The sequence below is a fragment of the Condylostylus longicornis genome, unplaced genomic scaffold (genome assembly GCF_029603195.1).
Source record: "Condylostylus longicornis isolate FDR11 unplaced genomic scaffold, ASM2960319v2 ptg000055l, whole genome shotgun sequence".
NCBI classification, from domain to species: Eukaryota; Metazoa; Arthropoda; class Insecta; order Diptera; family Dolichopodidae; genus Condylostylus; species Condylostylus longicornis.
Genome location: NW_026578024.1, coordinates 6,461,827 through 6,483,869, shown reverse-complemented (window position 1 = coordinate 6,483,869; position 22,043 = coordinate 6,461,827). Strand labels below are relative to the sequence as shown.

Here is a 22,043-nt window from a genome sequence, read left to right as displayed (position 1 = left end):
TTAAATTGAGCAGAGCGGCTCCGATCATCTGCTCTTCTTATTTCTGAAATTATTGAAAATATTGACAATTGGAGCAAGAAATATTTAAAAATTTCGTACTAAAATTTTTATTATTCTTGCGGTAAAGACTTTAATTGGTATTATTTTAATCGTTTATTTGAAATTCTGTCATTTTTGGGCAGTGGTTTCGATTGATTCTTCTTGATTTCTATAAACAAGATTTGAGTTTTTCAATCGCCATTATTGTAAGGTTCAATAATTCTCTATTACAAATTTTTTTGAAATGCTTGTTCTTTAATTTTTATGCCGTTCAGTTGAAGACAAGCCCATCTAAGCACAAGTAGAAATTTGATTGAATTTTCAATATGAATATTATGTAAGTCGATTAACATCCATCGAACAGTTTATGAGAAAAATTTAGCTATTTTTCAGATCTCTTAGAAAAACCAATATTTACTTCTGAGCAAATGTTTTTTTCGAAATCCATTTGTATTTTAATTTTTAGAAAACCTTCTATTAACTAGAAATTGTAACTTGTAGTTTGTAATAGTTGAAAATTGTAGAAAATCTGAGATTATTTAAAAACTAAAATAAAAGAAAAAAAAATTTACATGAAACTCTCATTTGGTGGAAATGAGAAAATTACAATTTCGCCTCTGGTCATTTCTAATAGATATTATTTTTTTTCTCCCTCATTTTATTGTAAAATTGTTTCTGATTCTTGTCTATGCTTCACAATTTTCCTTTTTGTTTTTTTTATATTTCAGTTTTAGTTTTCATTGTGTATTTGTTTTTTTTTTTTTTTTTAATGAAAATTAAAAATGAAAATAGTTTCGGCAAGTTTTCCATTTTAAATGCATAACAATGGATTCTAGTGATAATATACAAAACAAAAAAAAAACATGAAAACTTGGAAGAAAAAAATAAATTGAAAAGAAATCCAAAAGTAGTTCAATTTCACTTAATTTCGCTGCTTATTCTTGAAATTCATTTGATATTTAACAATATTCTTCTTTTTCTATTAACTGGAAAACCATACATGTATATGTAGTATACTGAATGCATTAAAAATGACATTCATGGGTTCACTCGCCCGTTTATCTAGATGAACTTAAATTCCATTAAGTACAGAAATTCAAAATATAGCTTAGATCATCTAATGAAGAAATGCACTTATACAATATGAAGAGATCTCTATTAATTGAATTGTATTACTCTTATATACACCAATGAAAATGTTTTTTTTTTATAAAATGAGGTCAAAGACTATTTTCGTTTGCATCTACAAATACATATGTATGTGAAAATCAAGATTTCATTTTCCTGTGTTCTAAATTCTTTGCATTATTAAACACGTATTTATAAGTCGAATTATAGAGAATTTTGATGGTATTTTATTAAAAAATTTTAATTTTAGTTAGAGGAATTTGTATTTTCCAATTTAGTGAGAGGAATTTTAAAAATTATAAGAAGAAATTCATTTTAAATGTAAAGAAAAATCAGAGAATAAATTGAAAGCCATGGTTAAAGCAGTAATTAAGGATTTTATAACGATTCAAATTATGATGTATAACACACAAGAATCTTTTTAATTTTCTCAAAATTTTAAAGACCCTACTTTTAAGAAATGTTGGAAATAAGTTCTTAGAATTCTTAAATCTTCGAAATTAATGGTACAAATTTGTTTTCAAATTAAGCTTACAAATTTAGTCCCGTCCAAGGATTTTCATCTTCGGCTTACTTTTATTTTCTTAAAGACTCAAAACCGATTTTAATTAAGAATTAATCAAACTAGAAATAATCAAACAGAATTTTTTATAATAAAATAAAGTCAAATTAGACGTATAGGTAGATATTATAGAATTAAGTAACATTTTCTGTAGCTACACTATTTTTGATCATTTCGAAACGGACCAAAAGATGTATGAGCTTGTATTGTATGTATGCGCCTAATATTATGCAATTTAAATTAATTTTAATATTTAATTTTTAAATTCATGATATTTTTTTGCAATTAAGTTTAAATATTAAATTAAAATATACTAAACCCTAAATATTAAAGTTAATAATTTTATGCATATTTTCCAAATATTATATGCATATTTTCCTGGAACACTTTAATTTAAATTTGCAAAAAGTATGGAGAAATTAAAGTTTTCTTAAAGAACTCATTCTTTTTTATTATTTTCATTCATTCGAAATTTCCATCTTTTTCATAATATTTTCTAGTATCACTACATAAAATTTACTTTTTAAATCAATATTTGGAATATATTAAAAGTGAATATCCTTTGGTATAAAAATTACGAAAACAAAAAAAAAAATAAAATGAAAATTTCAATTACTTTCCTTCTTTCTTTCACCTAAATTTCAAATCAAATTATCAATTTCACTTGACAGGAATATTTAAACGCGATTCGATTTCAAATTTCAAATAGATCAAATCTTTCTATATTATATCTATTCCCGCCCCACCACCATCCGCCATTTATTATAATTTTTATAATTTTTTTTTGTATTCAAATGCAATTTTTAGTTAAACTGCACTCTCTATTTGTACAATTCATCAAAAGAAAATGGTTAAAGAGAATAATTTTGAACTGGGTAGTTAAGAAAAAGAAAAATTGGAAAAAAAAATTTTTCGTTGATTTAATCCTGTTCTTTTTTTTTGATTAAGAGAAATAAGTAAGAAAATTCTTTCATCTTTTTATTGAAAAAAAAAAATGAAAACCAAAAAATTTCATTTTTCTTTCAAACAGGATGCAATTGCAATGCCACGGAAGTCGCAGAAGGAGAAAATGAATAAGAAAATTTATGCAAATTTTAATTTTGAACTCGTTTTTAGTTTTTTTTTCTCTCATTCTATATTTTTTATCTCATAAATTTTGTTTTTTCTTTCTTTTTCGTCTTTAAAATATTTTTTTTTTTAATTTTTCATAACGTAATTTTCTTGATCATCGGTGGGTCCTCATATTTTCCTTTTTAATATTTAAGTTTTACTTAAACTGCATAGTCTGTGTTAGGGTGTGATATTAGAAATTGAATAGAAAATTTATGCATGTTTGGGTATTTGAAAAAATTATTGGAATAATTTTGTTTTCACAATTTTTTTTTTTTTATTTGGCGGAAAATTTATTTTTCACAGTAAAATTGTATGTAAAAGCACATCTCAATGTATACACAAAAATATTTTTAAAATAATGGTGAAATTTAAAACTTTGAAATTGGATTTTTATAAAAAAAAAATATTCTTTCATATTTTTAGATTTTGTTCTTCACACAGTGTTTGGTACTAAAATATTTGTTTTCTATTTAAGCTTGTAGATCCCAAAGAAAAATTTAAGGTTTATGTTTTATCACTATGGAAAAATTATGTTTTATCACTATCTTATTCTATTCATACTCGTATGATTATTCATTGATTTTATCAGAACAGAAACAATCTTGTAAAAAGAGGATTCAAGTGGTACAGAATTTAAGTGGGTCTATATGCTTTGTACGTTCCTTAGGCTACTTTCTTATACTTCCTTTCCTGTGACTATGATGCATCTTATATACTATAATTTTATGAGATAATTTGAGTATATGTTCAAATTTTAAATAAATGTTTGTATGTGAAATAAGTAATTGTAAGATTTCGTGTAATTACTAATTATTGTTCCCTATAGACATAAGGCTAAACACGATTAAGTTTAATTTCCTAAATTTGATTTTAAATTCTTGAAAAACTCTATTAAAGTGCAAAAATTTCTGTTCTTATAGTAGAAATTTTTAGACATCGAAATATTTCAAGAAATTTATAAGAAATTTGAATTTAAGTTCACCAAAGTTACGGTCAAATCCAAAGCATTGTTTAAAGAATAGTCTTGCATATTTTATTTCGAGATTATTGCTAAACGGAGTGTGCAAGAGCATGATTTGTAAAAGGAACATAAAATTTATTGTACACAATCTTTTAAAAATGTCATTTATGAATGAAGCTGAATTATTGTTTGTAATTAACAAATTCAGTTCATTAATCATTCTGTTCGGGCTGGAGTTTTAGCAAACCTTATTTTATCGCCCAGAATATTTGCCATTTTTTCTATGCTATCTAAACTTAAACATGTCTTTTGTTCTTTTGGGAAAAAGGCTTTTAAGAAAGTGCCAAAAGGCCCTAATTTTTTAATGAAATCCCTAATTTAAATATGAAAGAGCTCCGTTAACAAAGAAAAATGCAATTGAAAACTGTAAATTTTTTGTACTATGTTAAAATACTATGTTTTTTGTAGTGTGTTAAAATATTTATATAATTATCAATTCTTTCTACTTAATTACTCTTAGTACTTATTAATTACTCCAACTTCTACTTAACTATTCTTTTAAGTTTTCACATTCTAATTATACACATTCCACGACGGCAATCTAATATTGAATTATTTTAAAATATATTTTAAAATTTTATCAATTTTTAAAATTTAATATTATGTTGCAAGTAAAATTATTTAAAAATTATCCTAATTGGAAAATCGCATCTTAAACATTAACGATAATCTTATAAAATATATTTACATATCCATACATATATGTAGTATGTACATAAAATAATTTAAAAAAAATTTTTATAAAAACATTGGAAAAATAAAAAAATTGAAAATAATAAAATTTAAAGGTAAAGTTTGTAAATAATTTATCGTTGTTCTTAAAGACATTTTTAGTCATATCCTTTTTATATACAATTTTATTTATTTATATATATTTTTTTATGTTTTATAAATTGTATTTACATTAAATACAGAAAAACGTCATTTCTTAGTGATTTTTATAAAGTGATTTACTCTTCAATTCAATTTGTTAAAAAATAAACAAAAACAGAAAGGAAATAGCAAAAAAAATTGTTCTTTGCTATAAAAAAAATCTTTTTTTTTTTCCTATATAAACAATTTCATTTTACTCTCTTTTATCCTTGGAATTTCTATTTGTATATATACACGTATACTACATACATGCGATGGTTTAGTTTTTATTTTGGTTTTCATAAATTTCAACAAAATTTTGAAGATAAGTGGCAGTTTCACTTTGTCTGTCCGTCTTTTCTTAGGAGAAATGTTACTGTAACCAAATCGAAGGTATTTCCTAAATTATACAGGCGAAAGCTGAAATTGTAACAGCAATCGTGCTCTTATTCAATAGTTTAGCCTCACGTATGCTTAGAAATATTTTGTATGCTTAGAAATTTTGTAAAAATTTGATTATTTTTTTTAAAAGGACCGTTTATTTTTTTTAAGAAGAGGGCCCAACAAAGCTGGATGAAAGAGGTTCAACTATAACACTAAGAGAATCGATCGATTTCAAAAGTTTCTATGAAAATCATATGAATTTACTTATATGAATTTTACTTTTACTTTTTACTCCTAAATTTATGCAAAATATATTATAATAAGACCATTCTTTCAATCGCCATTATTAATTTGATTTTAGAGTTTAGATTTATTTTTGAAGCCCTTCGAATTAAATTTGTTGAAGACAAATATGCTAATTTAAAAACCTATTTTTTGATTTTTCATTTAAACTTTTTTCTCTGCCCTTATTTCTTATTCCTTTAAGGAAGTAAGATAATCTTGTCTGCATATGAATTCGAAAATAATAAAAATAAAGAATAAAATAGAAAAATATCTTTATTTATATTTGTTTAATATTTTATTATTTGTACATATACATATGTGTGTGATATACGAGGACGTAGGTATTTGTAGATAAATTCTATACATATATATTAGATATATATATAAAATGTGCATAATATTAGTGATGACATTTTATATAAGTTTTCTTGTAATATGCATAACATATTTCAAGAAATTGAAAATGCTGAAACGGATGAAACAGGATATTATGATTTTGATGAATTAAAGTTGAAATTGATATTTTCTTTTATCATTTATTTTTTATTATCCTTTTCCTTTTTTTTTTTAAATTGTATAAGTTCTGATTTACGTAAAATTTTGGTTTGAGTCTTGGGTTTTATTTTTATTTTATAAAGAGAATAAAAAATATTAATGTGTAAGAACATTCTTACAATGAATGAAAATTGTATATTTACAAGGTGTACACTCCAATTGTACTTTTTAATAAATGTATGCTAATTTCAAGTAATATACAATGAGAAATGTCAAATTAATGTCAAAATTTTTATAAGTTGTTATACATGTATGTACGCGTAAAAATCATTTCTTATCCCTTAAATTGTGCCGGAATAAAATATAATTTGTATAATTTCTGTGAAATTATGATTATCTTCATTTTTAGTTGTCTTTGGTTGTATTTCGGATTACATTTAATCTGAAACATTTAATCATAAATAATCTGTAAGTGGTAAGATTAAAGTTGCTAATGCATCCATGTTGTATGTAGTACTAATAAGTGAAAAAGAAAATTTTTCTAGTATATCCACACGGCAACAAAAAATTATGTCAGTTCCAAGTCAGTTAATAGACAGTATAAATAGTTTCAATATAATCAGTTTAGTAATAAACTGTATATTTTTAAATTGCATAATTTTGGGCTCAATCTACAAGTAGTTATAACTGGAACACTTAGTAATTTATAATAAATACATCATACCATAATAACATGTGTATGTGTATAATTTGAATATATACACACATACTCATGTAATGCGAATTTAAGTTACCTCACTTGTATTTTATATTTAAGTCCTTGTCTCCTTTATTCTTCCTTTATTCTTCGCTGTGTATGATTGTGTTTGTAAATAAAAATGTGAAATTAAAAAAAAAGAAAAATGTTACGGTAAAAATATTTGTTTACTTCTATGTTTTCATCAAGTTTCTTTTTTATAATATTTTCATTTTAAAATTTTCTGATTTAAAATATATTTTTTTACAATTGCCATACCATTAAGATATATTATGTAAAAAACGCATAGTGTTATACTCGTACATACTTACTCTATTTTCTTATAAATTTTCCTTTCTTTTTATAATTTTTAAATTTTTTTGTGGAGAGAAGACAGTTATTGTCTTGTTATTTTGATGCTATTCTTTTTACATATATACATATATCAATATTATGTATAACATACTTACATACTTACACTTATAACAATAATGTATATACACGAATTTCAATTCATATTTTTATTCAAAAAAAATAATACAAGGTTGTTTATTCCTTTGGTTTCTAAAAATTTTCTTTTTATTGTTTTTCTTTGTTTGTATGATGTGTATATGGTATAGTAGACATACAAAACAAAAACAAAAATATATAAAGAGTTGATTGAGGATCAAGTAACATGGGAAAGATTTGGGGGGCGTCTTGCTTAACAATAATGATTTTTTTACATTCTATAAATAAAAAAATAAAAAATATTCAAATAATTTAAATCTAAGAATGAATTTCTACCCCTTCTATTTTTATGTACTTTATTCTAATTTCAAAAAGAAATGCACATATCACGTTAAGTTTATCTCATATGTATACTCGTATGTATGTATGTATTTATATGTATATTATTCACAATTTGCAAAGAAATGAAATGAAGTTAAAAAAATTTTTTAAAATAAAAAATTGTGTACAATTTTGTATATCAGTTTATTAAAATCACGTTATTGAGCATTGCTATGCGATGAATTCAATATATATGAGTTGATATACCGCTGAAGCTTCTTATATTGCTATGGTAATGCAATCAGATTATTTGCTTTGATATATCGACAAACATACATACATACATACTTACATATGTAAATTGTTAGAAATTGTAAATATTGCATATATTTGAATAGTTGTACTCGTATATCCTAAGATCTTCTGAATTATAAAATAACAAAAATATATTTGTGAACTTGGAAAAATTCTTTTAAAATTTTTATTATTTGTGTTTTTTTTCCTTGTAATAACAGCAACAATATGATGCGCTTATGATTTTATTCAACCATTTTATACATTTTGTTATTTGATCTCCTTGTTTGCTTGAATAAAAAAAAAATAAAAGTAACATAAATCCATACATAACAGTATAACAGTAACATAAATCCATACATTAAGTATTATATTTGTATATGTATATATTACATATATGTATGTGCATTATACTTATTTATACATACATACATATTTGTGTAAAATTGTAAATTTGATTTAAAACGATTTTTTATTATTCAATTTTTTATATTACTTATGACTAAATATGGAGGAAGAAGTGTGGTTAAAATAATTGACAATTTATTAAAGAAAAAATCAATATCGTGAGTACCTATAGATGCATTCTATAAATGCAATATTGAATACGATGTTATATTTAAGGATTTGAGGTTCAAGGTTTTCATATTTGTTGTTAACTTTGAATTTTAAATTGTAAAAAAAGATTTTTTTTTGAGTATTGAATAATATAAATTTGAAATATACACAAATTAAGATACGATTTGAAAATTTTTTTCTTCGTTGTACTGACATTAAATTTAAATTTAGAATGTAAAGTACGAAAATGGTAATAAATTTAAGGATGCTTAAGGGTCTGTATCAGTTTTTGACATATAATCTATTGAATAAATTTTAAAATAATTCGAAAAATTAAATTTTAAGTTAATTCGAAATTGTAAATATTACTCTAAGGGTTTACTGAAAATCGCACCACACAACCGCATATTTACACATTATAAGCATGTGTGTATATGAAATCCCGTTTTTTCAAGCAGTAGTTCAACAATGACAAAATTAAGTTTCAAACGTTTTAATTTGTGTATGCAAATGAAATTTGTTACAATAATATTATCTATTTGTCACTTACATGTTTAAAATGGGATTCAAGATTTAGTTATATTGTTTAGTTTAGTTGTTATCAATTATAAATAAAAATTAATTTATAAATTTTTTATTTTTACAGATCAAATGAAAGATGCCAAGAATTGTTTTACCTCAAATACCCGAAGATCCAACAGCAGAATCACTTTTAAATATAGATAACGATGATTCCAATGGAAATTTATCGAATAAAGAGAAAATTGTTTCCGACAATAATGATGGTAAGTTTCTATCTCTAAAAAAAATGTTTTATTAAAATTAAGATTAACTGAAAACAGTGGTCACTGAAGTTGCTAAAAAAAATTACAAAATTGAGTAAAAATTTCCATTGAAACATTGAAAATTTAGACTGTTTCTGCAACAGAACATATTGACTTACAATTCTCACTGTAATGTTTTATGTTTATGCAAAACTAAAGCATTACTCCAATAGGTAAAATGTATGCTGACATTCGTGTTGCCGATCTTTTCAAGATATAAAATCTGGGATGATAATGCTTAAGTCAAATTACATATACATAGTCTTGACTGAAATAAAATAATTGCGAATATAATAAAATTTTATGCTGCATCGTCAATAATATATGGCTTTGGTTAACGAAAACGACTTGTGTTTTTAGCAGCATAAGGTCAAAAAAAAATATCAAATACGGTTTGGAATGCAGTGCAATAAAACATGAAAGAAAATGTAAGTTTTTTCCGCTATCCTGATTTCTACCAGTTTTTATCACTAGGAGCAAAACTATGGCAGAGATAAAACATTTTTTCAGTACAAATGTCAAAGGTTGCAATTCACGCAGTAAAAAGTAAATTTATTCTTTTTCACTTTTTCACAGTTAAATTTCTACTATGGAATTGAAACATGTGTCTTATATGCAAACTGTAAATTATTAATTTTTTTTTAATTTCTCTTCCTCTCACATTCACAATCAATTTTTGTGAATTATTCAAATGCACATACTACTTTTATATTAATAAAACTGTCAAATCTCATGAGAATATTATTCCTATTTGATTGCTAAGTTTTATTGTAATTACAATGTTCTAACTTTAAAGTAAATAAAGTGATTGTGTACAACAAACTTTTAACTTTTTCACATGTTATACGTACATATATGTATTTGCTATTATTTGTATACTTACAACAAAAATAATACAAAATAATAATTGTTATGTCATAAATTACACGAACAAAACAAAAGAGGAATCACTGCAAAAATATAACCTAAAAATATTAAATGTATTGACAGATAAACCACCTATATGCAAAAAGAGGAAGCAAAAACCATCAGAATAAAAAACTTTGTGTATGAAAATTGTTGAGATTAAAAGGATAAAAAATAACAATAAAAAGTAAAAATAATAAAATTAAACATTAAAAAAAAAATAAAATGTTTTATTTTGTGATTGTATGAAGGATGAAAAAAAAAATTTACTAATGTCGGTTTCAAATAAAATTCTGCATGATATGCAAACGGAGAAAAAAATTATTTTCACATAAAATGTATAAGTTTTTGTGATGTAATTTAACATTGAAAGGACGACACCAACGTTGATGATAAAAATATAGGAAGTTTTTTAAACTATAAGGACAATGTTTGTAGAATTTCAACTGTTTCCATGGTTTCGACGCGAAATCATGAGCTTTGATAAGTTTTTCTGTTTATTTAAATTTTGTGTATGGGTTTTTGGCAAATGTTTTTGTATTTATGAGAAAATTTTTCCATTTACGAATTTTTTTTAACGATACGAATCAAAAGTTTTTATGTTATTGTGGTGCTCAACAACTTTCTACACATTCAAACTTATTCAAAAAATCTACGAATTTAACATAAAAACTTAATAGAAAAATAGAAAATAAATTTTTCCATTTTTGATTCAAAAGCTATTAATAAATCATATTAAGCTGTTTTATTGGGCAGTACACCGTTCATAACTTTTAACAGGGAAGTTTTTGTGTTCCTTTCTACTTTAACGGGTATTCAGTTTTTTTCTTTTCAACTTCCTTTTGTATCATCACAATAATATGGAAAAGAAAAACTTTCAATTCAGTTAACTCATAACTTATGTAACTTTAAATTATATATTTGTATGTATGTATGCATTCGGTAAAAGAAAACTGAAAATAAGAGGGGAGAAGAAAAAAAGAAACTGGTTTTCAAATCAAAATTTCTTTTTTATTTTATAAATTACAGTTATAGTATACGTATATGTTCATGTGTGTGTGTAAATTTTTCTCATATTTCAACATAATCTTAACCAAATATTTTTCATTTAAATGAACATTTTTAATGTTTTTTATTGTTTTCTTTTTGTCATTTCGAAGTGTGTATATGCAAATGTAGACATATCCTTTTTATAGCGTACTACATTATATACCTATTCGACAATATCTTATTGCAAAAGTACCTGGATACCAGTTTTTCAAAAGGTTACCATATTATAAATGATGACCACAAGTATAAAGTAAAATAATTGTAAAGAAAAATTTGCTGTAAGAACTTACAATTTGTGAAATGACTTAGCTTATATTTTGACGAAAGTTGCTTACCTGTAACATAAAACCAATCATTAACAGTGGTGGTTACATCATAGTGGTTTCCGGCAAAATATTTGTTAGCTCTTTATTGGCAGATGTTGTGACTTTTTTATATTGTGCAAGTCAGTGAAGATATTGGAGATGTTTATAGTATTTTGATAATTTCCAAAAATGCTTCCAAGCAAAGTTGCTCAAATTTTTCCTTAATTGTATATCGCCTGTACGATAATTTTTGTCGACTTTTTGGGTTTCGAAAATGTGGTATTTAAGAGTTATATACCTAAATCGATATCTGAAGGTACTATATCAAAATTTTTTTGCCTCATTGATTTTGCTCAAAATTTCTCATACAAGACCTGTTAGTCATTTATAAAATCGTACAAACCGAAAAGAGAGGAAACGGAACACCAAAAATTGGATTTGTGCCTCCAGAAACATTTATGTAAGCATGGCCATGTACTTGAATTTGCGAAAAGCAATCAAATCGGTGCTGCCATAGTTTTGCCATAAATAAGTGATCGTACTATCATAGAAGTGTAAATTGCAAATTTGATTGCTTTCGATACTTCTTTGTTGGTTTTCTTCTTTCCTTAATAATTTTAACTCATATTAACTATAATTTAGAGTTTTTTTTGACAAATTCACTTATTTTAACTAGTATTAGCAAGTTGATTCCATAACGTCTTGTTCCTTAACACATTGTTGACCGGGAACGTCATATGACGTCTTTTGATAACGAAGCCTATCATACTCTTAAAAAATATTAAAACATGTAATTTAATACAATGTGTACAAAGTTCCTTATAAATATATTATGCAATAAAAAAGTTTCTAATAAATATATTATGTAAAAAAAGTGTTGAAAAATCGCCGGACAAACGCGTTAGTTCTTATTAAAAACACCCGGTCAACAATGTGTTAAGTTGCTGTTCTCATTCTTTGATATTATAACCAATTGGTAACCTTAACCACTTATGATTTGTATTTTTCTTTCATTTTATTTCAAAAAACCAAAGAAAAAAAATCAAAAACTGACTACTCTTGAAAAACAAAACCTTAAAAGAGAACATAATAATAAAAAATATAATAAATTTTAATGAAATACCATATTATAATGAATCTTCTTATAGAAATATGTGCGAGTAAGTGTATATATTTAAACACACACACATATCATATAAATTTATCTTATTTATTTAAGAAAGAGATGGAAAGAATTTTATAAATATAAAATCTAAAGGAAAACAACAAAAGCAAACGTACACAAGAAACAAAACGCAAGAAACCATTTTCATCATTCACAGGTAACCATGCATTCAGAGTTCTTCGTTTGTTTTTTGAGCTTGAAAATCTGTATGATGTTTTGGTAAAAATGTTAAAATTTTCTACATTTTCCTACATTTAAGACATTTAAAAAGACTTTTATTTTATTTTTATACAAAAAAAAGAAATAGAAAAACAGAAAAGCAAAAGCAATTAGTTTTTCTTTCTCTTTCAACTTGTTATGTAGGAGTTAAAAATAAAATTTATAAAAAAAATAAATGTTTTTATGGTTTTTTAAAGTTTTAGTACCTTTGCTTTTATTTTAGAAAATTATATTTTTCATTACACAAGCACTCATAATATTTTTGTGCATAGCTATTTTAAAGAGCCCGTTTTACAGCTTTTTACTGTGTAAAATAAAAGTTTTGTTTCAAGTTCGAAATTTGTAAGTTTCAAAATTTCAAAAATTAATTTTGAATTAAATTAATCAAATTATCATAAAAAAAATTTACAAAATCCTCAATAGGATCATTTCAGTAAATACTAGCGTCTATTCACTATACCCAAAACAATTTTCGCAATTTTTTACACATGAACACAATTTTTAACTTAAAACTTTTCCAAAAAAAAAAAAATTTTACCTCCAATTTTTGAGTTTGCATTAAAATTAACATTAAAATACTTAAGGTATAGTCGAAAATTTTTTAGTTTTGAAAATAAATTTCTTAAATTTTCTATTTAGTACAGAAAAATTAAGTACACATAGAGATATTTGAAATATGGTTTGTTATGCTTAATAACCACACTTAAAATTTCAAGATTCATTAGGAAATTTTTTTGGGTTAATAGAACTTCTATATTTTATTTAGATTATTAAGCCAATTCATTAACACAAAGTGGGGTTTTCATATTTCAAACAGCTTTGACTTAAAACTATTTACATTGAAAAATAAATAGAAAAAAAAAGAAAATAAATTGAAATTCTATTTGAAACAAAGCTTGTAAAAGAAAAATTTTTCTATATCTATCTTAAATTTGTACAAGTAATATCTTCTATTCGTAATTATTTTAATTCATAACAAGCTGTCAGAAAAAATCTGTGGGGTACATAAATAAAGTTGAAAAAATAAATTAGTTTGTTAAGCAGCACTTTTGTATTAAAAAGAATCTACTACATTATTTGAGTTACGTTCATTGACATAACAAAATATATAAAATTATTGCATTAAAAAATTTAAAAAGCGTTAGTACTCGTATAATGGTTGTACTTGATGCTTAAGTAAGTGAGTTGAGAAAAATTATAATATTTTTAATGGCATGACATATGGAATTCGAAAAAGCTGGCAGCTTCGTAAATGTAAGGTGCCAAAAATTCAATTTTTACGATTTTCGTTGTACTTGTATTAACTTGCCGTATAGAAGAAAAATGATATCGAAAATATGATTTTATTGAAGTTTTATTATTAAACCATGTGATTTTCAACTTGTAATTTTTAAATTTCTTTCTATAGGTTTGGTAATTAAAACATTTTTAATATTTTACAATTCCTATTTGTTTCAAATTATAACAATTAAGGCTTTTTTAAACGGTTAGAAATTTAGGCAATTAAAAAATTATGAAAAACCTGAGTTCACTCAATATTCGGGAAGTGTATGTATGCAATACATATAGTGCATTGGTTTTGTTTGAAATAATTTTTAAATATTAAAGTTAATCTTGATAATTTTTTTTTTTGGTAATTTCATTTATTTTTAATGTTGTTGATTATGGATATATGCGCAGTGAGTTCTTTATATATCGAATATTTCATATAACAAAAGTGCATATTCTTTTATCAAAGGTATATTATTATACTTCTTTTCAAGAGTCTCCTTAAATTTCAAACAAAATCTCAAAATTATAAAACGAATAATGTTCGCCATTATATTGTGATAAATTCTACGGAATGGAGCTGCATACATTTATGACTATGCAACCATATATTAAAAATAAAAATTAAGGTATATAAAAAATTTTCAAAATTATTAAAATTGTTTTTTGTTTTTTCACCAAATTTCCCGAATGGTAACTGAAAAAAAAGAACATTATATTTTATAATAAGATTCTATTTCCTTTTCTCTTGTTTTTTTTTTTTTTGTATCCTCAGTTAATATTGACGTACAAATGCATATTATTTTCCTTTAATTTATACAGGAATATTTAAATCTATATAATAATTATATAAATATATGTATATAATGCCTATAATACATAACTACACGTGTATAATGAAGAAGTTCAAAGATTTTTAATATGTCATTATAATTATTACTATATAAAATGTGAATACGAAATTTGTCTTTATGTAATTTAAAAGGAAACAAAAATTTTCCATTATAAATGCATAATACTCACTTTATGTACGCACATGTATATATATTTAAATTGACATTATACATGTACATATTGGTATTATATAATAGCACATATATTTAACCTGTTTGTTTAATACTTTTATAATTTCTTTTTAACATTCATAATTTAAAAAATTTCGCAATTTAATGAGCACTAGCATATAGAAGAGAAAACTAAAAAAGATGCAATTTTTTCCTTTCTTCTCTTTAACATTTTTTTTTTTTCATTAAAAAGAAGAATTTTTTCGTAATTTATTTTTTAAAAAAAAAAAAAAAGAGTTTTGTGTTCTTTTTGTTGTCTTATAAATTTTAAAATAAATGGAATATTTTTTATTATTTTATAAAGAAATTAAAAAGAAATTATAAAGTTTCTTTTATATTTGACTCAAGAGAAACTATATAACAAACTCTATAAAGGTATACAAAATACAGACGTAATTTTTCTATTTAAAGTTAAAAGTTTTATTGCATAATATACAAGAAATAAAAATAATGATAAAGTGAGGGTTTTATATTGAATTGAGGCATTTGGAAAAGGCATACTTATACGTATATAATATAAAAGAAATTATTGTGTATATTTGAAGCGATTAATTAAAAATAGTTATTGTAAATTGACTTTTTGAAAAAAAAAAAAATAAAACAAAAATTAATTATTATTCGTCTTTAATGACATCCTATTCAAATTTAGAATACAAAAATTTTATATACGAATGTGTATATGTATAAAGAATGTGGATTCTGTTATACACAAAATGTATATTATGTATATTATGCGTGTCTTGAAGTATAAATTATTTTGAATTTATTATGATTTTAAGGTAATTGGGAGCGAATTTTGTTTAAATTATGCTCCAATTTTATTCTAATTCGTTCATTAAATGGTGGACTCATTTTGTAAAATTAGAATTCTAAAAATTTGTTTCAAGAAATAATTATTTATAAATTGTATAACTGTATTTTCTGGGGTTTACTTTAATAAATTAAAATTTAATTCAATTATTATAGCAACAGTTTTTAATGGTTCCATTTGTTTGGGAAAGAAAATTTAAATATCTAGAATGAATGGAAAAATTACATGAAAGGACACAAAAATTGTTTTATGGTATTAGAAACTCGGGATTAAATTTCAAATCCACAATATTTTGATTTGTTTTAAGATTTTGAAATTGATTTTGATTTTTGAGGGCAAAATATCATCGAAAAAATATAGAATATACAGGTGTTGAGATTCAAAAATATTCGCATTGCACTTGCGCCTCCTAAAAAACCTCATTGCTGTTGGTCCCTATATTAAATTTTATTTATAACTAAGGTCTGTATTTGGCCAATATTAAATTAAAATTTTTTTTATTACTCCAAAAAATATTATGACCTTAAAAATAATTAAGAAAAAACCAACTGAAAACTATATTTTGCTTGTGAACAATTTTCTTTTGATTATAGGAAATGATTTTTATTTTTTATTGTAATTAAGAAGTAAATATGTACATATTAATTACAACTTCAAGAGCCTCAAAACCAAAAAAAAAATTTACATAGAAAATATTATAAAATTTCTTTGATTTAACAAAACTGAAATTTTTGCTCATTTAAGGTTATCCACTTTAAAAAGCATAACTCTATAAGTTAGTTCCCTTTTTTCATTTTCTGTCTTCTTTAATAAAAATTAAATTAAGTAACTATTTGTATAAGAGAAGAATTATATAACAAAATAACAAAAATATAGAGATGATAAATAAAATAACTGTAAACAGTTCAAAAGTCAAAAACCAAAAAAAAAATGCATTTGAAATCTTTTAATTTGGTTTCTTAAAAAAAAAATCAACAGGTATAAAAATATTGCATTCCGAATCTGGTTAATTTTTGTAGTAAATTTTATTTTTTCAATTGTTTGAAATATTTATAAAAAAATAAGCAAATTACTCGACAAGTGTATGAAAGAAATAGCAGCACGTAGAAAGGCGATAACCTGGCAGCTTTCGCAAAAACTCCAGAGTATGGAGTATGCAGATGACATAGAAAGGGTCGAAGCTAACGAGACCAAGAACAACGTGTAGAAGAACGGTTAGGACAGAATATGAGCGGAGCGGTAAGACATCGTCCGAAGTAAAAAGGATGGCGCAAGACAGAGAGAATTGGCGAGGATATGTGGCAGCCCTATGTTTCCTAGGGGAATAGAAAGGAGAAAAAAAAGAAAAAAAATAATAATTATTAATTATTAATGAATATTGTGAATAATGTGCGGGCGGATTGAAAATATTATGACTGCGCCTATGCATTAAATTATTGTTTACCTAAATTATTGTCTTCGATTGTTTATAAATAAGTGTAAGATTTCGATTACTTAAATTGAATGGTTTCCGAAGTTGTCTTCCGTATATAGACTTACACGAGCATCTATAATATACTTTTCCTAATATAAATCGCTTGATATGGTTACCAAATTTAAACACTTGTAACATAATAATTAATACTTTATTTATAGTTCTTAAAAATTTTTTAACAAAATGTAAGTAAATGTAAGACAAGGCCGTAATTTTAGAATTTTCCGAAGCTTTACTTAATTACTGGCTCAATTCAGCATCTTAAGGGTTCAGTTGTTATAATTAACTCTGCAAATTTGACAAAAAGAACTTATAATTTCAATTAGATCTCCCATATTTTTAAAATCAGTCAAATGTAGTACAGGGAATTTTCTTCTCAAAGCAAAAAATGGTAGAATAGAAAATCAAAGGGATAACAGTTGGAAATAGTGTAATAACGGATAAGAGCCGGAAATGATATATGGTATCAATATGGAATATGTCTATAAATGATATATGTAAATAGTCCGGCAGGAATTTTAAAATTTTCATTTTAAACTTATAAAATTTTGTTGTGATAGCGTATAACCAATACCAGATTGCCTTTTTCTTAATTAAATCTTAAAATAATTAACACTCTGTAAAATATTACTTTATATCAAGTATAGCTTTGCAATATACCGACTTCATTTGAAAAATATTTCTAGAGTTTCCCTCTATAAAAAAAGTCCTATATACTCGAAACATATTTTTCTATATAACAAAAAACAAGTCGGAGAAGTAAATTGGATTAACTGATGTAATTGAATTACAGTTTTTATTTCTTCTTTTTTTTCATATTTATACAAAATTTATTTTCTTTTATTTTTTTTTTTAAATTTCAAAGATTGAAGGACAAAATTGAATTGAAATGAAAGGAGGCAAAAATGCAGAAAAAATATAGAAATGCAAAAGTAAAACAATCATAAAGACAAAATTATAATGTAAACTTTACTTTAATAAAATGAAAAATTTAAGTAAATTTAATTTCTAAAATTAAAATTGAAGAAATACGCAGTTGCATCTTTTACTCTTAATAATTCTTACTTCAATACTTTAGAAAAAAATTCATAGAAAAATTTTTATTTAAATATTTAAATTCTAATTTTGTATTACAAAAATAAATAGAGTATAAGGTAAATATTATGTAAAATTAAAAATATTAAAGTGAAATTAAATTTAATTTTTGAAATTAAAAATTATTATAGCGTGAAAAATTGTTTAGAACCCAAGGTATCTGTTGTAAGTTGTAAAATATTTAATGTTTAAGGAAGAAATTTTATTTAGGCAGAATATGATATTAGTAAGATATCTCAGATAGAGCCTATAGTTGCAAGGCCCTTACTATGTAATTCGATTTTCGTATTCGGGAAAATGGTAAAGTAGCAACAATGAAATTGTATGGTTCTACCTTTCGCTTTCTGCAAATAATATTGAAAGGAAAAAGGGTTTCACGAAAATCGAATTGAACAGTAAGCCCCAGTTTATTTTTAATTGTGAATGTGAAATGTCCATATCATAACAATGATGATGCCATCAAAATTTATTTTGAATTTAGTTATTTTGAAATAATTTTCGGTATACATTTCTTATACAAATTGTTTAAAATATAATTTCAATTAGCTTGAGAATATGCAATATTTTCCAATTTTCATTAATTTTTAACTACTTAACATTAATAAATGAGAAAATAATGAAATAAATTTGACTTTGAATTGCTTTTGAATTCTTTGTTCTCTATATACAATATAGCATTTAAAATTTAATATTCATGTAGTCCACGAGATTATCTTTTTAAAAAATATTCACTGCTTATTGCGGATTTTTTTTTCAATAAATAAAATCAACAAAAAATATGCATTGTACTTATATAGTTTCATGTATATAGAACTGTACGTATATGTACAATTTTTAGGATTTTTATAGGATGAATATTGTATTATTAAATATAATTTTCTGTTTTTGGGTTTTAATTGTTCTATTTGTGTTTATGTTAATATTAAAAAAAAAAATAATTCCCTAAATAGTAGAGAGAAAAATGTAATTACAATAGAACAAACTGTTAATAATTTTGTTTTCACTAAATAAAATGCACATGCCTTCTATCCATGTTGGTTAAATCCAAACAAAAAATTTAATATTCAAAACGGTTTGTTATGATTTTTAGCATAAGATAATATTTGTTTCGTGTTGCATTATAATTTCTTTTTTCTTATTATTTAACTTTTGCTGAATATTATTAAATTTTGTGTACATATATATATGTACATAACAAATGTACATAAAATTGTGTATATATAAGAAAACTTTTCCCGTACATATGTGCATTTACTGATATTTGAGAGGAAAAATTTTACTGATTTGAAGATTGTTATTGTGCCTTAGTACCATCATTGCAATCGGACTAACTAGTGAAAAAAATTTTTTGGCTCTAAAATTAAAATTGAATTTTTCCTCAATAAAAATTTGTGAACAAAACTAATAATTATGAAAATTGCATATATTTGGGCGTTTTGATAAATATAATTTGCTATAATAGTGTTATCTGACACGGTCTTGAATAGCAATATCAAATTATAAAAATTGACTTTGAACAGAAGTCAATAGATTTTTTCGCGATTTTAAAAAAATTGCATAAAATCAACGATTTGGTAAAGTTTTCCTATTGGTGGTGTTATTGTTGGTCGTTGCTTTTTCAAAAATAAATTTGCAGTATAGTGTTTCAAGGAGCGCATTGAAATTGGACATATACCAGGGTGTCTTTTTCAAAGTTTTAAAATTTTAATTTATTTCGGAATCTACAATTATTTTAGCTATTTACTTACAATGAAATGCAAGAGTGATAATTAGCAATGATTTTGACAGCCACACGATGTTTAGATAAATCAAGTGTGTTTTGTGAATTATTGTATTGTGTTTATACATGTGATTGCAAATTAAATTCTTTTCATTTTAAAAGTTTTTAAATTTACGTGAAAATCGAGTTTAGTTAGAATTTTAATGCTGCATGAAGCTACCAAAATATGGAATGTTCAAAATTGCACGTTTGTATACAAAATCATATAATAATTATTTGATCCTTATATATCGTAATAGCATGTATTTTGTTAGAGAAGAGATTTGAAATAAATCGGTATAAAACAAAAATATGTGTTTATTACTAAAACACATGATAAAGTACGAGTAGTGTGAACAAAGCAGTAGACAATATGCATGAAAATTTGAAAATTTTTAAATCGTATTTTGTTTTTTCTGTGTATTTTATTTGGAATTTTGTTTTCTGTTTCTAAAGTATATGTACGTATTTACAAGGGGAGGGGAAAAATTTTTGAAAAGAGCCTACTAAATGTATTCCTAATAAGTCTACAGTTATAGATCCAGTGTGACATAAGGCACGTTCAGTGGAAGCAAAATGTTGGTTAAGCACAACTGTAGCACTTTGAACAATGAGTTTTATTCTCATATTGGCGACTAGGATTTCTCGTACTTGCCCATCATTAATAACCAGTAAAAATATTACTTTTTAGAGTTCTGGCCCGTTCTTATTGCCATTGCTTAATCATCGATTCAAATGTGACAATTTTGTTTACCATTCAAACAAAAGCAAATTTAAGGCAAAGTCACCGTATATTCGACATTATGAAAGGTCGGTGTGGTTGAGTTCTTCTACAATTTTTCCTGATTGAAGACATCGCTGTCATTATTAATATTAAATGTTGCGGAATCAATATTTTTCTGTGTAAGTGCTATACTCATGATTGTTCGTATCTAAAAACGTAAAATTGGTGCGAAATTCGGAGACTACGGCTTGAATAGCTCAGCCAGTAACACGGAAACGCAGATTGCGATTTTTCGTAATAAATTTTAAAAAATTATTCAAGCATTAATATTTTTATTGAGAAATGGAAAATGTATAAAAATTATAAACATCAACGTTTGATTTCAACTAATCATCTGTCAGTTTTACTTTATATATTACGTCACATACTTATGTATAGAATAATCTGTATTTAATTATTAAGTTAATATGGGATTATGAGCAAAATAGTTTATTTATTCGATAATATAGGAGATCTACTTTTATCACAATAATTTTATGCTATATACAAATGACCTTAGGGTCAAAGCATGCTCCCTCTCTCCCCCTCCCTATGGGAACGGATTTGCCTTCCAGATATAATTCTGCATACAACAAGATTGAAAATTTTTTTTTTAAATGGAATTCATAATATTCTCAAAGGATATTTATGAGTATGGTGTTCTTTACTTTCCGTAAATTGAAAAATATCAACCCATAGAAATAGAAATTGAACGTTGTTGTATTATTTTATAATATGTATGTATGTATGATTTATACATATGTATGTACAGATTAATGAAAGATTGTGCTTTTATATAATATCTAAGTGTACATAACATGTATGGTATTTTTTTTTTACATTTTTGCTTTTGAAACTATGATTGAGGAAACCACTTTTTTTTCTTTGGTTAAAACCTTCATAATATTCAGTATATTCTTATATTCTTATTGTCGAAATTTCTATAGTATGCAAAGTATACAATATTATACATACATATTATATAATAATATACATATATGGAGTTAAAAACCTGGAAAGGATTATATTTTTTTTGTGAATGCTTTAGAATTAGTTTAAGACTATGAAACAATAGGTAAATACACGATTATTTCAAAATGT

The 22,043-nt window shown here is 24.2% G+C and overlaps 1 protein-coding gene across 2 annotated transcripts in view; it reads left to right on the top strand.

Annotated features, from left to right (window-relative positions):
- Positions 1–22,043, top strand: part of LOC129611804 (sodium/hydrogen exchanger 9B2) — an 82,330-nt gene that overhangs the window by 3,766 nt on the left and 56,521 nt on the right. For both annotated transcript variants that reach the window (XM_055525153.1, XM_055525152.1), the window contains one exon: positions 8,885–9,023. In XM_055525153.1, the coding sequence (XP_055381128.1) occupies positions 8,897–9,023 (127 nt within the window). In that variant the 5' untranslated portion in view covers positions 8,885–8,896. The remainder of the gene's footprint in view (positions 1–8,884; positions 9,024–22,043) is intronic.